We start from the raw sequence: 17,321 nt of genomic DNA, 5'->3' as shown, positions 1-17,321 counted from the left end.
ACCCTGTTGGTTGGTCCAGACTGAAATACCTCAGAACTACTGGACGGATTCCACTGAAAGCTTGTAAAGACGTTCACGGTCCCTCGGGGGAATCCTAATGACCGGGTGATCCCCTGACTTCTCCTCTGGCGCCGCAGTGAGGTTGACATTTGAGTTCAAGAGTGGAATATCTTGACGTTTCACAGATTGCTATGAAATTTGGCTCAGACGTTCATGGTCCCTAAAGGACAAATGTATTGAGTCATAATAAAGGAGTCGCCGTCAGCGGCTTTGTTTCCATTGCTTTATTTTAAAAAAGAGGCAACTGAATAATAGCCATGAGTAGTTTACAGAGGATCATGATCTCAGAGGGGAGGCATAAAGAAATCACAGGATGTTTTTTTGAAAGAAAGACACAAACCTGAACCTCCCGCTTTACTGGAAAACAGTGGACATAACAACTACAACAACTGGATTTGCCTTCTTTCCTCTTCTCCCAATCCTACAGACACACAAAACATTAAACTGAAGCGCTTCTTCCTTTGTTAAATATTTTAGAGCTAAAATGCATCACATACACACATGTAAGCAAGAGTATTCCATTTCTTCAAAATAAAAGTTTTGGCTTGATTTGAATCCCTTCAGTGGGCCTCTACATGTGGAAAGCAAAAAAAAATTAAAAATACTGCTACATGTATTAAAATCTTATGGCCAAATGTTAGCCGACATCGTTACAACAGGCACACGTTACGCTAAATTATGTCATTAATATGTTAGAATCTATAGACTTCAAACAGTGACGTCAGTAAAACAAAGGTTACATAAAAAAGTAAAAGTGCTGTAGCTGGGTTGGAGGGTCTGGTTGGACTGACGAATGTTAGGGACAGCACCACTGGAGGTGAAGGGTCACGGGAGTCGAGCACAAAGCTCTATGCCTCCTTGTATCTAAACGTGATATCAGTCAATGCGCTGCAAAATGAACTCAGGCCTTCCTACAGGAATACTCCCACCTGCTGGCCAGTGTGCAAACCACATATGTCCTTGAGACAACCCAAAACACAGAACACAACCACGTATAATAAACCCTGACGTGATAACACAACTAAAATAACGTGCCAATGGTTTTTCCCTCTGAACAGATTGAACCTGAACGTCCCACGGGCCTGAGATAGGGTGGTGGCTGAAAACTGAAATGCTAAAACTCCCCATTTGTTGCCTATTGAAGGCCCATGGCCGTGTTGAAATGTTTTCAAGCAAGCCAATGAGCCCAAAGTCGACCTCCACATCTCACTGAGTGCAACTAATATGTACAAACATGGCTTAACACAAATCATAACAGTGCTGGCTTCTACATAAGGCCTCATACCATTAAAAACGCGCAAAATACAAGGACCTGCGTCTGACATGGTTCTCACCTCGCCTTCGGCCTGGCCCCACCCATCTGCCGACAGGTGCATGCTGGGACCTGTAGGCATGGTTGCTTTTGACATGTCATGCAGACGCTTGCAAAGAGGTGGGAATAGGGGCACGGCACATGGACGGTCACCAGACATCAGTGCAACAATGGACTACTGTAAAATCATTAGAATATTAATACTGGCATGTCAATAGCATGGTCTGACTACGAGATTAGCCTGGCAGTATGCCGTTAAGTCAGCAAGCACTTAGAGTTGTCTAGTCGTTAAGTCATAAAAGTAAGTTAATCCCTTCTCTTCTGACTGTCGTTATTTGCAGATGATACTGTTCTATTACAGACTAAAGCTTTTCCAAACCACTACACAACAAGCCCTTGAAATAGCAAGACTCTGGATGCTCAGTCTCTCTTTGCCTTTCACTTACTTTCTCCTGACATGAATAAACATGCAAAGACTGCTCGTCCCTTTCCTATCATACCTTCATCTTAACCCTTTTCTAATCCACATCCACAAACCTTCATTCACTTACGTGTTGTCCTTCCCTGACCTCCTCTACGTCCTGTTCCTGAACATCCAGAGCCTCACGGGAAAACCACATAAGCAAATTAAAAATTCATACACGACTGAGAAGGTACCAGGAGCTGAATAACCCACTCAGAGGCTAGCTAAGGCCTCGATAACTAGCATCATGGCAAATATCTACACATATAGACACTGCGGTATCGCTAAAAACAGTCAGCTTAGTTAAATTGTGCTTTAAAATTAAGTCAGAAAAAAAGGAGGGATTGTTCTGCCCACCAGATGCCCTGACTCCTCTCTCCAAAGGCAGAAAGGAGGAGAGATGAGGGGAGGAAGAAGACATGTAAAGGAAGGGGCTTGTGTTCTGAAATGTCTGCCCTTCTGGTCCATCCACCACTTCCCCTCAACGTTTGGTTGAACTTGACGGGACATGAGAGATGGAAGCAAGATGCCGGCGCCTTTCTTTGAGGTTTCCCCAGGGAGGTGGGGGGATGGCCAGGGTGGTGGGATGAGGAGGAGGTGTCGGGTTGCCAGATGACTTCCCTGCACGGGCACCAATCATGGCCGGGAGGCTCTGGTTGCGCCTCAGGCCGTCCAATAGGCTTCCTCCGCCCGCTGACACAAAAGTAGCAGAATCCTGGCGCGGCACCGAAGCCTCTGACTCGGCACCCTGCAGCACCTTGGTGAATCCCAGCCGACGCAGCCTCTCCACGAGGCCGACGTTGACTGGGTCAGGCCCGGCTCTGTCTGACTTCGGGGATGGGACAAAGGCTGGGGGTTCTTGGGAAGAGCTTGGGAGGTCTGGATGTGGTGCGCGGCCCAAATTCAACCCGTAAACGTCCTGGAGAAAAAGCTCTGCTGGTCGCGAGGCGAGGAAATTGTCAGCCTGGTGCTGGCGGGGCTCCATGGGCACAGGGGAGGGAGCAGGTGAATGGGAGGGGGAGTTAGGGGGTGTGCTTGGGAGGAGGCGGAAGAGGGGCTGCCGGCGTGTGGGTTTTGGGGATGAAGGGGGGGTGTTGGTGGAGACTTGTGCAGAAATGCCCTTCTCCAGCACCAGCTTGGCCAGGCCGCTGGGGGGCGCATGTGGACGTCGAGGGGGAAAGGAGTCACCAAGGCTTAGTCTGCAGGGAGTCACAGGGGTGCTGGGACCTGTCCTCATGGAGCTGGGTGTGTTGACCAAGATGGACGACTGACAACTACGAGACAGAGAAAGCGAGACACGTGTCAACATGACAAAAGCGACCACGTGTAGACATTAAGCTGTATGAATGGGGATGTGGTTAGAGAGATGCCTGGTAGAGTCCTGTAACAGGCCGGGTACCCGCGGATATCCGACGGGTACCCGCAATTGACGGGTACAAACGGGTGGAGAATGTGCATTTATAATTTTACGGGTACGGGCACGGGCGGAACGGAACCAAAAGCGGGCGGGTAACATTTTATTGTGTAATGAAAATCACTATTTTTCAAGCAGCATGACGCAGCGAAGACGCTGTGCACCGCGCAGCACGCATTCTGACCCCCAGTACATATACACACCCCGGCAGCAGCGCGTGCGCGGAAATAACAACAAAAACAGCATGGAGGAGAAGGAGATACGAGCTAAGTTAGCAAGCGGTGAATATGAAATAGTGGTGCGTCTGTGTGTGACTAGTCAGTCTACTACTGTAAGACTTCGCTGAGAGCGTTAATGAAGGCTGCTGTCATCTTGTGTTAAAACAGGCTTGAAAAAATAAAACGTTTTTTTTTTTAAGTGAGAGACCGTCTGTTGTAGGCTATTTAGTGCATGTAATCACGGGTAACGGGTCGGGACACGGGTCTGATGATTGACGGGTGGGGCGGGCACGGGTTTCGAAAATTGGACCCGTGCAGGACTCTGATGCCTGGTATATGAAGAGTTTGGAGGGTGGTGTCTCTTCTTTAGCCTTTGCAAAACCAAAAACTACATCAGTTTGTAAGGTTAGAGGTTAAGTTTAAAAACAAAGGAGCACATCCTCTGATTCATACCACCTACAGGATGTCAGTATGCGTTCCCCTTCATTTCCTGTCATTCATCACTGCATTAAAAAAAGAAATGACATAAACATGACACTAGCCTTTGCGAAGGACTTACCTTGGGGTGACCTGGGTGATGTCACTGGGGTGCAGGATGCGACAGGTCGTGATGGTGTAGGTGGAGAAGGTGCAGCTCTGACACTTTCCTGGATTTTGGACTAAACACAACAATTCAGGTTGTGAGAAAAAGTCTTACTGATGATGGCAACAATTCAGACTCCTCACCTCCTCTAATTCTAGTATTTACCAGAGGAAGATGCTGTTGTTGTTGTCGTTGTTGTTATTTTTGCAGAGGTGCAAATCTGACTTTGTGATTGGACCAGTGTTGTACAGGCTGCTGGAATGGGCTGAGATGATAGGCTGGACTTCACAGGGACATGATTGGGTGCGGGGGTCGGGCAGAGGACTGACGCGGCCGAGGAGGGCAGGGCAGGTGTCCCAGGCAATGTCGGCAGGGTGGGCGAGAGAGGCGGGACGTGGAGAGGCGACACCGAATGCCTTTTGTCTTTCCTCTCCTCCGGCGTCGACGAAAAGCGCACCTTGAAGGTGATGCCGCCTTCCTCCTCTTCTTCATCTTCCTCCTCCTTACCCTGCTCTGCCGCCCCCTTCTCCAGGACACCAATTCCTCTGTGCTCTTCGTCCTCCTCATCCTCCTCCATGTCGGACAGGCGATAGACAGCGTCCTGAGCCAGTGGGCAGAAACCCTTGGTCACCACCCCGGGGTGGGGGTCCAGGATGGTGGCCAGGTGTGGTTTGGCCAGCTGCTGCCAGTGATGGAGCGTCAGTGAGCCTGACAAAGAAATGTCACAGTTTTGATGGATAAGGTAAGACAAGCCAACGTGTTGTATCATTGTACATTAGCTTTTCCACAAACATTACTTCTCCTGCTTAAACTGGGCACTTTCTTGACATCATTTTAATAACTTTCCAAGCAAAAATATCGAAATTCAGACAGTGACTGTGCAGCTCACTGCATCAAGAAATGTGTCACGAATCATTTTTTTTCTGTCTTCACCAGAGACTGATCTGGAGCTGGTGCGACAGAGGCTGTAATTGCTGCGTCTAATGTGCTGTTCTACATTCTCGCACTGCAGCATGCAAACTCGATGTGACGTCGCTGTAACTTTACCTTCCATGGGCTTGACGATCTGAAGTTTCTCAGGCAGGAAGGTCTTGAACAGGCTGGAGCTGAAGGAGAGTTCCGACAGGTTGGAGAAAGAGGAGAGCACGCTGCCCATCGGCGAGCTGCAGCCGCTGCCCTCCTCATCCACCAGCGCCTGCAGCTTTTTCTCGCGCTCTGCCTGGAAGAACTGACGCTCGCACAAGAAGTTCTGACGCCGCAGCGACAGGCGGTGGAGGGCTCTGGTCAGGTCGTTTCCTCCCGGGGAGCCAGGCAGGCCCAGTCTCACCTCCTCCCTGCAAACACAGGTCCGTTTATTGAGCTGAAAGGGTCCGAACTTGATTTAAAATGCAAGACAGGAAGTCAGCGTTCTTTAAGACGAACCCCTGAATGGACTGGAAGGGCTGGGCAGTCATCACTAGAGAGCTCTGTCCCGAGCCGGGGATAGGAGGGGTGGCCAGAGCCGCCCGCGATGCTGAGGCATTGATGGAGCGGACCGTTTGGAAGACTCGCCTCTGGGATATTCTGCAGGGCGAAGAGGGAAAAGGTCAGCGACAAGGGCCACAAACACCATCGACCTCTGAACCACAAGTCATTAAAAGCAGCCATCATGTCCATGAAGTTGATTATGAGCTGCGATATCACGGCCATCTGTCCAAAAGACTGGTGATGTCAATAAATGTGGATGATTGGACCCAGTGCCTGAATTACCCTATAAAAACAGTTTGGATTTATGTGACAGGAAATAAAGAGAACTCAGTATATTACAGAATTTATCTGTTGTTAAATTGCTGTTGTTGTTTTTCTGTCTCCTCAAAGAACCCCTCGTGCATCAGTCTTTTTCATTAGACGTGGCTTTTACAGCACTGACGCTTGAGGTTTGTCTGACCTTTGGTCCTGAAAGGCGGTCTCTTCCTCCACACTCAGCTCTCTCCTCATGGTGCCCTCGATCTCTGCTGCCAGAGAGTCCTGTGCACACACAGACGCACACACACAGAAACACACATGTTTAATGGTGTCCCCTGGGGTTTTCTATTAAGCTGTATTCACATTACAGTGGAAAAATATGCCCCTGAGCAGGATTTTTGGGGGGAATCTTAGTTTCTATAAAGTTTTATATCACCGTTTTATGTCACTAAAGGCCAGAGTTTACAAAATGAGTGCTTAAAATCTGCATTCAAGAGGAAATAAACGAGGCAGCAACTGTAAAATCTATCAGTAATTTACATATGCTGTACTGACAGGCACACTTCCCTGACATTTTTGTTTTTGATGCATCTTATATCTTCATTTAACTATTTGTGCCTCAAGACTCCTTCCATCTCCTGCTCGGTGCTGCCGCTCCATTAACCTTCAGAGTGTGCTTCTCTCACCATGGGGTAGAGGCCGTAGGAAAGGTGCCTTCTCATCCCAGACGAGGGAGTGTTTTTACTGCGAAGTTCTTTGATCTCCTCCTGGGACTCATGGAGCATCTCTACACACTCTGCATTCCTGTCCGCCAACTCGTTCAGCTGCAGCGCACGCACACACACACACAGACGCAGTGGTTATTTAAGGGACTTGGTTTATGTATGCAGCAATTAATTAGGTAAAGGAAACACTTCAGCATGTATTCAGACTGCAAATGTATAATTTAATAAGTCAGCTGAATTGTCTGAAATTAAATTGCACTGGAATAAATACACTGCATAACCCCTGAATGGATTTACAAAATTAACATAATTACTGATTAAAAGATCAATTTACAGAAACTCTTCAAATGGAATTCCATTTAATCAAAGAATTACTGGGTGTAATAATCGGAGTTGCTGTAACATGCTGAAACACACACACACACACGCACACACACGCGCACACACACACACACACACACGCACACGCACGCACGCACGCACGCACGCACGCACACACACACACACACACACACACACACACACACACACACACACACACACACACACACACACAGTGTCACGTTTCATCACACACACTGTGCTAAAGCTGCGGCTGTGCATTAGATGATCTGCGACCAGTGTTGAGTGTGTGAGGCTGTACCTCTGCTGTGAGCTGTCTCTGAGCATCTTTGGAGGCCTGCAGGTGGATCCTCAGCTCCTCCTTCTCCAGAGCCAGCTGCATCCAAACAGCAGCAGCATTTAAACACACACACGCCATAAATGGCTTCATTTGTGAATTGTGATAATCAAATGTCAGGCCAGTGTGACACCATTCATTTTTGTCATTTTGGCAAAGATAGACCCGGCGCTGTGCTCCTCACCTCCTTCACTCTGTGCTGCAGCTCCACGATCTGGGAGAGCAGCTGAGCGATCTCCTCCTGGTGTCTGAGCAGCTCCTCGTTCTTCTGAGACAGTTCATCTGTCAGAGACACCATCTGGCTGTTGGATTCGCCTAGAACCAACACACAAACACACACACACAGATCAAAGTTAGGGCTTAGTTTATGGCTTTTGGTTGATTTTATTCTCTCTGTGTTAAATGTGGCCTGCTTTTATTAGGAAGTACATTTTGAAAGGTGCTTCATAAATCATGTTTGCGTGTAAATGTGTGTGCATGTCACTCACGGAGCTCCTTCACACAGTCGCTCACGAGCTGCTGCTCCTTCTCCTCAAAGGTGATGGTGTCGCTCTTCAGCTGACATGCCTGGAGTGGAAATGCGGAGAGGAACCAGTCATTCATTCATTCACTCATCCATTCACTTTCACCATCATTCACATCCTATTGCTGCTGTCAGCACACCTTGTCATCATAATGAGCCTTCTGTAAAAAGCTTAAAAAGGAACTGAAACACACACACACGCACAAAAGGTTAAATCCTTCATCTTCCTCCCACTATTTTTGCAGGGGAAGAATCTTTCAATTTGGCTGCATCACTAATATATTTATAAGTCTCTCTCCCTTTGTTTTTATGCAGATGTAGCATTAAATCAGATCTGTAATTATACCAACTTCTGGAAATGTGCTTCTGATTTCAAGCTTCCTGTTTCACTTCCTTATATTTTCTGTTCTGGTGTTTCACTGTTGCCACTACGACCTCGCCGTCCTACATACACTTCCTACCTCAGATCTCAGTGCCAGGTTCTCCTCCTCCAGCTCCTGCAGCTTGCTCTGCAGAGACTCCAGCTGGCTGAGTGCCGCGGCGGCGGTGGTTCCCCCCGGTGGCAGAGGCTGCCGCAACGGTGTGGACACGCTGGAGTCTGTCTCGCTCTCTTCCGAGGCGCTGGCCACCATCCGCAGCAACTCGTCCTTCTTACTGAGCTCATGCTGCAGCTGGTGAACCTGGCCAATGTGGAAGGTTTGGGGAGAGTGATTAATCTGCAGATCCCTGATATTCATTAAGAGGTTCAGGGAGACAAACTCATCATTTGTGGACTCTTTAAATAAACTATTTCATCTTCAAATAGTTTATTTTGGACAAGTTAAACCCTGGAAAGTCACAAAATAATGACAAGCATGTTTAAGCTACCTGGTCCAGGGCCTGTGCGAGCTGCTCTTCTAAGGCATCGTTGCGTTCTTGCAGCAGGTGATTCCTCTGCAGAAGTGACTGACCAATCCGAGCCGCCAGCTCCAAGTCTCTGTCCCGCTGTGCAACGAGAGCACAGAGCGTCCAGAGTCAGTTAGCCAATCAAGTGCTGCTTCTTGATAGAAAACACATAGCTTCGAGTGAGGGGACACCTACCTCAGCCAAAAGCTGGGTGACCACTTCCATGTCATTGTAAGTCTTGGTCATCTGCTCCACGCGATCAGCACTGAGGACTGGCCAGAAAGAAAGTTTTACTTTCAGCAGACACACAAACAAACACGCATACACACATGCAATCTTTCATACACACTGTGGCATGTGCATGCAAAATGTGCATTCAGGGAACTCCACACAAAAAACTAAAACATTTCAGGAAAAAATCAAATATCACTCCAAAACTAATGGACACACTTCTGCAGTATGCCACCTTTACTGACTATCTAATAAAATGTTCTGACCACAAGCAACGCGAGCAGCCAAAATCTGCTTACTTACTGTGGCTGCATTTGACCACACTGTACCATCAACCATGAACAAGTGTGGTTAAAATATATGTCAGGTCATTGACTCCATTTGATGGTATAGCTCCACAATGTGGCCAGGTGGTTGCTAGTGGTCTGAATGTAATGAAGCCACAAGAGCCCTATACAGACATGAAGAGACTGCACAAACACACGATACCGTGCTACACCACTACAAGCTGTTTACAGTGGCAGACAGCAGACCTACACTACACAAATCGCTTGTCTGCTGCCATCTACATGCAAAAAGCAGAGAGAGGCTCCAGGTCTGTGGCTCTGGAGTGGTTTCAGATCCAAGTGTAGCTGCCTGAGCCACATTGCGGACTGAAGCCCCTCTCTCACACTGGAGTGAAATGCACAAGCTGCAGAGCAGAACAGGCAGACAGAGAAAGAGAAGGATACCTTTGGAGAGGCTCTGAGAGCCGGGGTGGGAATAAGAAGAGGGCTCCAAAGCAAGATACGCTAGTGAGAGACAGGAGAAAGACAAGAAAGTAGAGTTCAAAAGGTGAACAAGCAAGCAGCTTGCTTGAAGACGAATGGGACAAAAAGACAGAAAAAAGGAGGAAAGGAGCAGCACAGAGAGGCAAGACATAGAGAGAAGAAGCTGAGGGTGAAAGCTGAAGCTTTGACAAATCCAATTCATGGAGGAACATTAGTTTGTTGAGAGTAAGAGAATCTACACATCAATTAGTTTGGTCCGCTTTAGCACCTGAGTGGGTGTCACCAGCGCAGCACCGCTCGCCTTTCCACCTGTTTAAAGAAAAGTGGCATCTCTAATCATTGAAACATTGCCTTTTACTGAGACTCATTGAACAGACTGAGGAAAGACTCCAGACTCTGCCTGAATGAATCAACTTGGTGAAAGAAGATCCATAAAATACAGTAAATTCATTTTGTTTAGAAGAAAAGACTCTCTTTGGTCTGGTTTGTTTCTGGTGAAACAATCTACAGAAAGCCTTAAGTGAAGCAGCTGCTCCAATGGATGAGAGCTGCGGTCCAGTAATCTGAGGCGCACAGTGACCTCTGGGTCTGGACGCTGCACTTTCCTCCAAAAACTGACTGTTAAAAATAACCTCTGCCAGACGGAGCTATCTTTGTTACACACAGCAAGACCGACACTGTGCGCGCACAATGCATATAATCTTTCATGTGACTCTCTCTCTCTCTCTCTCACACACGCGCACATGCGCACACGCACATGCACACACACACACGCACAACCTACCGGGAAGAGTTATGCTGTCACTGACTGTATAAAGTCACACACTGCCCAGACACAGTGACACACACTAGTGTGGGTTGTGAGATTGAACTCTGACCATAATAAATTGCATAACTGCAAAGTTCAATGAATTATGAAACTGGTCCTTTCATTTTCATATTGGTTAATGAACTGCATGCATGCTCACATACAGTGCGATGGTCAATGAGTGACTGAAAAAGAAACATCACAGACATTTTATTTCATGGCTGTTTGGACCTTTGGTACTAATAAACCTAGCTGTACCAGCTGCAGGTACAACGGAACACCCAAAGGTTAAGTTTGAGGACCCATACGTTGCATTAAAACAGACGCAAGACAAATAGTGCCGGCTGTGTTGCTGATGTGGTTAGGTGAGGTTGGATCAGGCAGGACACACACAGGTGGGGTCACAGTTTCCAAGACTAGAAACTACTAGAATCAGGCGTAGCCTATAAGTAAACTCTGATGATGTGTCAACACTATGACTCATTGCTGCACAGTCATAAAACCACATGTTCATATAACCCAGATACCGAAAAAGTTAAATATAATATCCATAAAAACAGAACAAAATCATTTGCAAACAAACTTTGTTTACTGACAACGGTTCTACAAAGTGTTCCTGAGTTGATTCAGTAATGTTGCAATATTTTTAATTGTATTTTAGACTTGAACAATAAAATGTGTGATTTTCACTGCATTATGAGCCTTGCATTTACTTTAAAATACAGTTGTAACAGTGTAAAAGTCTGCTGTTCAAACGGCCAACTGTGTCAGACAGCTCCTTCTTCCAATTTCAAAACATGACACAAAAATGGGACACTTGATAGTTGAGATACTTGTATCATCATAAACGAGTAATTGAATATTTAGGCTGTGGTCAGCGTTGTAGGACCGCATCAAAACCACACTTTTCTCAGTGTTCTCACATGTCTTTATATCTACTGTACATGTTTGCTTTAGGACAACCAGGGGGCATGTGATATTAACATGACATGCCTCTGCGACGGCATCAGGCACTATTAATAGGTCATGTTTGATTTTACCCTGCAGAAGTGGAGCAGGAGCAGGACTGTGAAACCGATATTCCCTTACAGTTCCCCTTCTGTCACACGTGCAGTGAGCACACACATATACAGACCACCGACACACACAACCCATACGAAACCGTGTCAACAGCATTCTGCATTCACCGCCTTACGCTCGACAGCTCAGGTCAAATCAAATCAGACTTTTAATAAAACGGTTTGTCATAAACACAAAGCTGCAAAATGATTCACATGCGGAGACGAAATAAAGACAACAAATTGAGCAAAGAAGAGAAAAACATAGACAGGAAGTCACATCTATCACTGTTCCCACATACCACGACTTGTTTGAATGTAAACACACACACAGGCATTCATTCAGGCATGCACACTTCCTGTCTTTCGAAGTTTTGACTTACACACAGAAACACACACACAACACAGCATGTGCACGCTCTCCCCTCCACCCTGTCATGTTCTGTTTGACCTTGCAGACAGAACTGGAGCTGCTTCTGCAGTCACACTGACTCACATGTCTCTCACACACACACACTCTAACACACACCGAGCTCACACCTCCGCTCACCTTCCATAGCAAAGTTATCGTAAACCTCCTCATTGTGGGTGTTTAAAACCGGCATGGTCCGACTCTCCTCCCTACTGTCCTGTCTTCATGCTCTATCAATCCTCTCTGCCCTCCCCCTCCTCCTCATCACTCTCTGTCCCGTGACTCTGGCCCTGGATTTGAACTCAGCTACACTTAACTCTGGCTGGATCACTGGATTCCTCTCTCTTTCTCTCTCTCTCTCTCCATACACACACACACACACACACACACTGTCAGAGCTGTTGGACACATACAAGCACAGACAAACACACACAATGACAACCCCGTTCCAAATAATAATATCCACGCTGCACTAAATCCCTGTGATTTTAATTGAAGAGGCTGTATAAAATGAATCCCTCACGTGTCTAATGCACTGAGACACACACACACACAAGCACACCATCTGCTTAGTGCTGTCGCCACAGGCTTCGCCAATCAAAAGAAAGTAGACGCAAAAACAGGATAGCAAGAAAGACACACAATTTGTTCATGTCTATCCATCCAACTGATTAAAAACTGGTGTAATGACTTGGTTTTCCTGCATGTATGACATTAAAGTGAGATCTAAATACAAACACTCACTCATGTAGCGGAAAGTCTCCTCTGCCAGCATGGGGGAGATGGCACTGTGGTGGCCGGGGCCTTCGTCTGGAGAGCAGCTCGGGGAGACCACCCAGTCCTGGCTGTCTGAGAGGTAGACAGAGCCGGCCGAACCAGAGCCCAGCGAGCCGGAGCCGTAATGCCTCCCACTGCTGCCCAGCCCCTCATCTGTGGGTCAGAAGTGTAAAAACAAATGGTTGTGTTTGTGTCCTGCTTTTACTTTGTGCATGTGCAATGTCTCCTGAGGGCCTGGAGTCACATACAAAAACATTTTATCAATGAAAATTAGGACTCTTTAAGACCTTCCCTACATCCTGTTTGGACAGAGCTGTGTCTGCTTCCAGTGTTTATGCTAAGCTAACAGCCTCCAGGCATCAGCCCCATATTAAACAAACAAACCAGTGAACTGTTCCTTTCATTTCTGTAGCTCTCAATTATGAAAATGGCCAACAACAACGTCAGCTATCATACTGGTGATACTTTGAAAACAAATCAAGGACTTACCTTATCATGTGTCACAATGAAAATATTAAGTAAGTGAATGAAGAAGCATGCTTTTATTTTGTAAAAACAGTGCCGCGCTGATGAGATGAGGAATGTCAGACTGCAGTGAATGTGTGTTCAGAGCGAGTGTGGGTTGATGAAGACTTTGAATGTGTATGTGTGTGTGTGTGTGTGTGTGTGTGTGTGTGTTTTCCTGGCTCAGCCACTGTACAAGCCAATGTCCTTCCACTTGAGCAAACATGTGGTTTACTGGGACAGATGGGGCTAACTATAGCGTCAAGCCCAAAGACACAACACACTGTACTGCAGGACAGCATGACATTGGCAGAGCATCATTCTGAAAATCCATACAAAGCTTACAGTGGCCGCACTGCGCCCTTTGAGAGAGACACACTTTACTGATAATATTCCAGTATCAGCATTCATTTGATGTGTGACACAGCTAAGCACAGCACAAACACACTACCTGTCTCAGTGCTCGACTCTTTCTTCTCCACCGCCCGGGGCTTGGCTTCAAACATGTCCTGTCCTTGGAGCGAACACAAAGCTGGACAGAAAACGGCAGCCGCTTCTGCTGTGGCATCACATCCTGTTCCTGCACTAATGGGCGGTGCCCGCGCACACCTTTTACCTGAGGAGAGACGTGATAGGCGTCAAAGAAGCAACTCCACAGAGGTGACAGTTCGCATTGACTTTGCTCATGTTTAAAAATCAACTAAAAGGCAGTTTGGTGGTGGAGCATTTATGTTGCTAATGATCAGTATGTGCATGGAGCATCTCTGACTCCAGGCTGCTGACAACATTCATCACTTCCTTCTGCTGCCCTCCCTCTTTTCTCCTTCCCACTTGGTTGCTGGCATTGAAAGCCGGATGAACAAAGCATTCCTCCCACAGTGTTTGCTGTTGCTCACTTTAATCACCGGTTGTCTGGAATCTTCTTTAGGCTTTGACATATCTTACGTGCCACTACAACCATTTAAACTACTCCAGTCAAGTCGTAAAATCCCAAGAAGCTACAGTGAGTCTATTTTCTTCAATCCATGTCATGAAGATATAGATTATGAATTCATAGTAAATTTACAGGCGAGCACAAAGCAGACCATTTCCTTCTTATGTGTCACATACTGTTTTCAGGGAGGGCCGAGGGGTGAGACAGATCCCTCCCACATCCTGTTGCCTGTCTCTGTAGGAATGAGACGGGAGGCTCTCTCTTGAAAGGGATGAGCTCCCAGCAGAGAATTGGGAAAATGAAAGACATTTGGCCAGCAACAGTGCCATGCCTAAGAGGCTATAACTGTTTTTATTCACACATTTCTTCTCTTCCAATTAACCCTCTGCTGCTAGAATCAGTAAAAACATCAAGTAAAGGGGGAAGTTCAGCAAATTAGTATTGTGCTTCCATAAGCTTGTGTGGCTTGTGCAGCAGAGGCCAAGATATTCAGCCCTGAGCACGAGTACTGCCCCCACAACTGAGCTACTTCACTTAGAGGACACCATCTGCATCACTGCCCTTAGTGCTTGGCCTGTGCATGAAGACATATCCCATGCAAATTTGTGTGTGTGTGTGTGTGTGTGTGTATCAGTAAGTGTGCATGTGGAAAGACAGAGTCCTTGGGCAACATTCATCCTCTGCTTACATAACGCTGAGGCTGAAGCTGTTTGCTCCATAAAGGAGATTACTGTGAGACACGCAATGCTACAGCCTAAATGTACTGTTTACCATTAGAGGCCTGGCAGATATCCTGTGCTGACCTACTAATGACACTGGCATCAGCTGTCTGATATATGAATTACAATAGTCATATTCACTTGAGAGCTAGGAGCAAAAAATACTTCATTTATCAATCATCCTTAATAGCGACTGACATCAGTATGAGGCGGGTAGAGAATTTCTCCATCCATTATGTTGATGCTGCTCGCAGCAACATCTTCCAGATGCGTGCTTCTTCTTTCCCCAATTTAAAATGTAAAGGCTGATCTTGACCGAGTGCCAGTGAGTCATCTCATGAGTAACACTGTCACAGCCAGACAGCTTCTTGTTTATGATACGGCCCGCTCTTCTAAATTGGAGTTAAATTTCTCGAAATTAAAAAAGCGGGAGATGGACTTCTTGTCCCAGGGTCACTTAGGCTTCTTGACAAGGTTAAACAAAAACACTTGCTCGCTCACAGAGATTAAATTAAATGTGTGGTTTGCATTTTATTGACTCCAAATAATTCCTTTTATCTTGAAAAAGCTGGAGAACATTCTGACCACAATGTGGAAACCACCACTTAATGTTGGTGACATATTATTGCACATTACAAAGCTGCAAAGTGCCAGCAAGGCAGGAAGGCAGCAGCCCTGACAGTAACTCTGTGAAACGCAGACAACACAGCAGCATTATACACCACACTAGTCTGTCACGGCTGTCCCAGAACGACTGTCTGCTTACATCAGCTTTTGACAGGCTTCATCTCCCTTCATGTCTAATCTAAGCACTCAGCTGATGCTCTTATCCAGAGAGAGTGACCTACAACAAGTGCAGCAGCCAATATGAATATCATACTCTAGTATAAGCTGATGTCAAAACAAATAATACAATGCCAAAACCTAAAAGTTCTTCTCCCTCCACAGCTGAAAGGCTAACCTGAATTTGCCAATGTTAAGTATGGAAAGATCCCCCCCCCCCCCCCCCCGATTCATTTGCCAGTTATTTGCCTTGCTGCACTGTCTCTATTTGTGCTGCATCACAGCATCTGCAGATCTGACAAACTGGACGGAGCCTGGAGGTCTGCTTTTAAAGAAATAAGGCGTGAGAGGCAGCATGTGACACTGACGAGACCATTTCAACTGCATAACCAGAAACCTCTGACTGGATCATCAGCAGACATTACTTGCCTAAAGCAGTAAACAGTACAGTGCAATGCAACTACTACCTACAATATCTTATCTTTATACTTTTATGAAGTGGGTTATATTCTCATCTTATTTTCCATTCATTTTCTCTTCCTGTTTTTATGTTCATTCTGTCTTTTATATGTGAAGCACTGGGTGCATGTGATTTCTTTGTTGTAAAGCAATTTGAGCTGCAATTCTTTTATGAAAGGTGCTGTTCAAATTGCGTGTGTGCAGCTTCTACAGTCACCTTGGCTGTTTGCGGAACACTTATGAGAAAATGAACTATTTTGTACCTCGACTGGTGCTGCTTTAGGAAAATCCCTAAATGTATGTTTTAGGATTAAGATTTTAGAGAAGTGTTGTAATTTGAAAATGACTAATGCCTTTATCGGTGGCTGACGACACTTCTCAAGCAGACGGAGTTACGCTTCGTGTTCAGTTGTGAATTAGGTAACGCTTAACTGAAGCATATGTTCATTCTTTTATGAATAATTACGACGGTTACTTTGTCAAATAAATGCAAACACGAGCCACTGATGACATTGATGTTAACTGTGTTGTGTTAGCTGACGTTAACCAATAAACACGTTTAGCAGGCCAGCTAACATTTACCCTTATTGAAGCTTAACCTACAGATCCAATGGTGAGTTGGTTATTTGTCCTTTGTCAAAATCTCCAGGAAATGAACCTCCTATTGTCTTAATAAAGTATTTAGCATGAGCTAACGTAACGGTTCACGTTTTCCTCTGCTGGGTGAGGATGACAGCTTCAGCGTTGCTTAGCTAACATCGCCATCGCGAGCTCAAACTCCGGCTTCCCTCACGCGGGGACTATTACAACATTAAAGAACTTAAAAAATGGTGTTTGATAAGCATAAAACTTACCCTTTGTTAATGTTATTCCACGCACAACATGGGCATTTCTCGTGGTACATGCAGTGTCTGTCAATCACTCCACCAAAACCTCAAACAATAGAGGGGAAGGGAGGAATCGACAAACGCCTACCCCCCTGAATCATCAACGTGCGACATCAGGGCTCGATGACGTTTTTATCATGCGCCAATTGTCTGTGTCAAATTAAAAGTCCTGTCAAAAGAATGCATCTTCGCTTTGGGATGTGTAACGACTCGATATTGATAGTAACACTCGTTGCTTTTTGCACACCTCATATAATTTGGACAGAAAATCAAAGAATATGAACTTTATGGACAAATCGTGCTTTAAGATATCAGACTGTCCTTCGTATTTTTAACTTGTTTACGTCGAAGCGTTGGAGCTGTTGTCGAGAGGAGAAGGTAAGCAGCCTTTT

General features: G+C 46.0%; 2 protein-coding genes across 5 annotated transcripts in view; one reads left to right on the top strand and one right to left on the bottom strand.

Moving 5' to 3' along the window:
* stradb (STE20 related adaptor beta) overlaps window positions 1–17,321 on the top strand; it is a 123,764-nt gene that overhangs the window by 99,538 nt on the left and 6,905 nt on the right. Inside the window, exon 1 of one of the 2 annotated variants that reach the window (XM_076723897.1) lies at window positions 17,055–17,307. The exons of the other annotated variant lie outside the window; for it this stretch is intronic. The gene's annotated coding sequence lies outside the window, so the exon portion shown is untranslated. Of the gene's footprint in view, window positions 1–17,054; window positions 17,308–17,321 lie in introns of those variants that run through there. 2 annotated transcript variants of the gene reach the window in all.
* trak2 (trafficking protein, kinesin binding 2) lies at window positions 270–17,102 on the bottom strand. Of its 3 annotated transcripts, XM_076723886.1 has the most exons (17): window positions 16,897–17,102; window positions 13,599–13,763; window positions 12,611–12,796; window positions 9,550–9,609; window positions 8,783–8,859; window positions 8,570–8,686; window positions 8,164–8,382; window positions 7,668–7,746; window positions 7,364–7,494; window positions 7,144–7,218; window positions 6,462–6,599; window positions 5,978–6,057; window positions 5,473–5,613; window positions 5,098–5,384; window positions 4,216–4,758; window positions 4,027–4,126; window positions 270–3,109 (listed from the first exon to the last, which is right to left on the bottom strand). In XM_076723886.1, the coding sequence occupies exons 2-17, from the start codon at window positions 13,651–13,653 to the stop codon at window positions 2,317–2,319; spliced, it is 3,081 nt and encodes a 1,026-aa protein (XP_076580001.1). In that variant the 5' UTR covers window positions 13,654–13,763; window positions 16,897–17,102; the 3' UTR covers window positions 270–2,316. The 3 variants fall into 3 exon arrangements, with proteins under 3 accessions (XP_076580001.1, XP_076580002.1, XP_076580003.1); XM_076723887.1 differs by lacking the exon at window positions 9,550–9,609; XM_076723888.1 differs by lacking the exons at window positions 9,550–9,609; window positions 12,611–12,796; window positions 13,599–13,763; window positions 16,897–17,102 and adding an exon at window positions 12,005–12,583.

This window comes from Chaetodon auriga, chromosome 23, assembly GCF_051107435.1.
Source record: "Chaetodon auriga isolate fChaAug3 chromosome 23, fChaAug3.hap1, whole genome shotgun sequence".
Taxonomy (NCBI): Eukaryota; Metazoa; Chordata; class Actinopteri; order Chaetodontiformes; family Chaetodontidae; genus Chaetodon; species Chaetodon auriga.
This window is presented reverse-complemented; position numbering and strand designations above follow the sequence as displayed.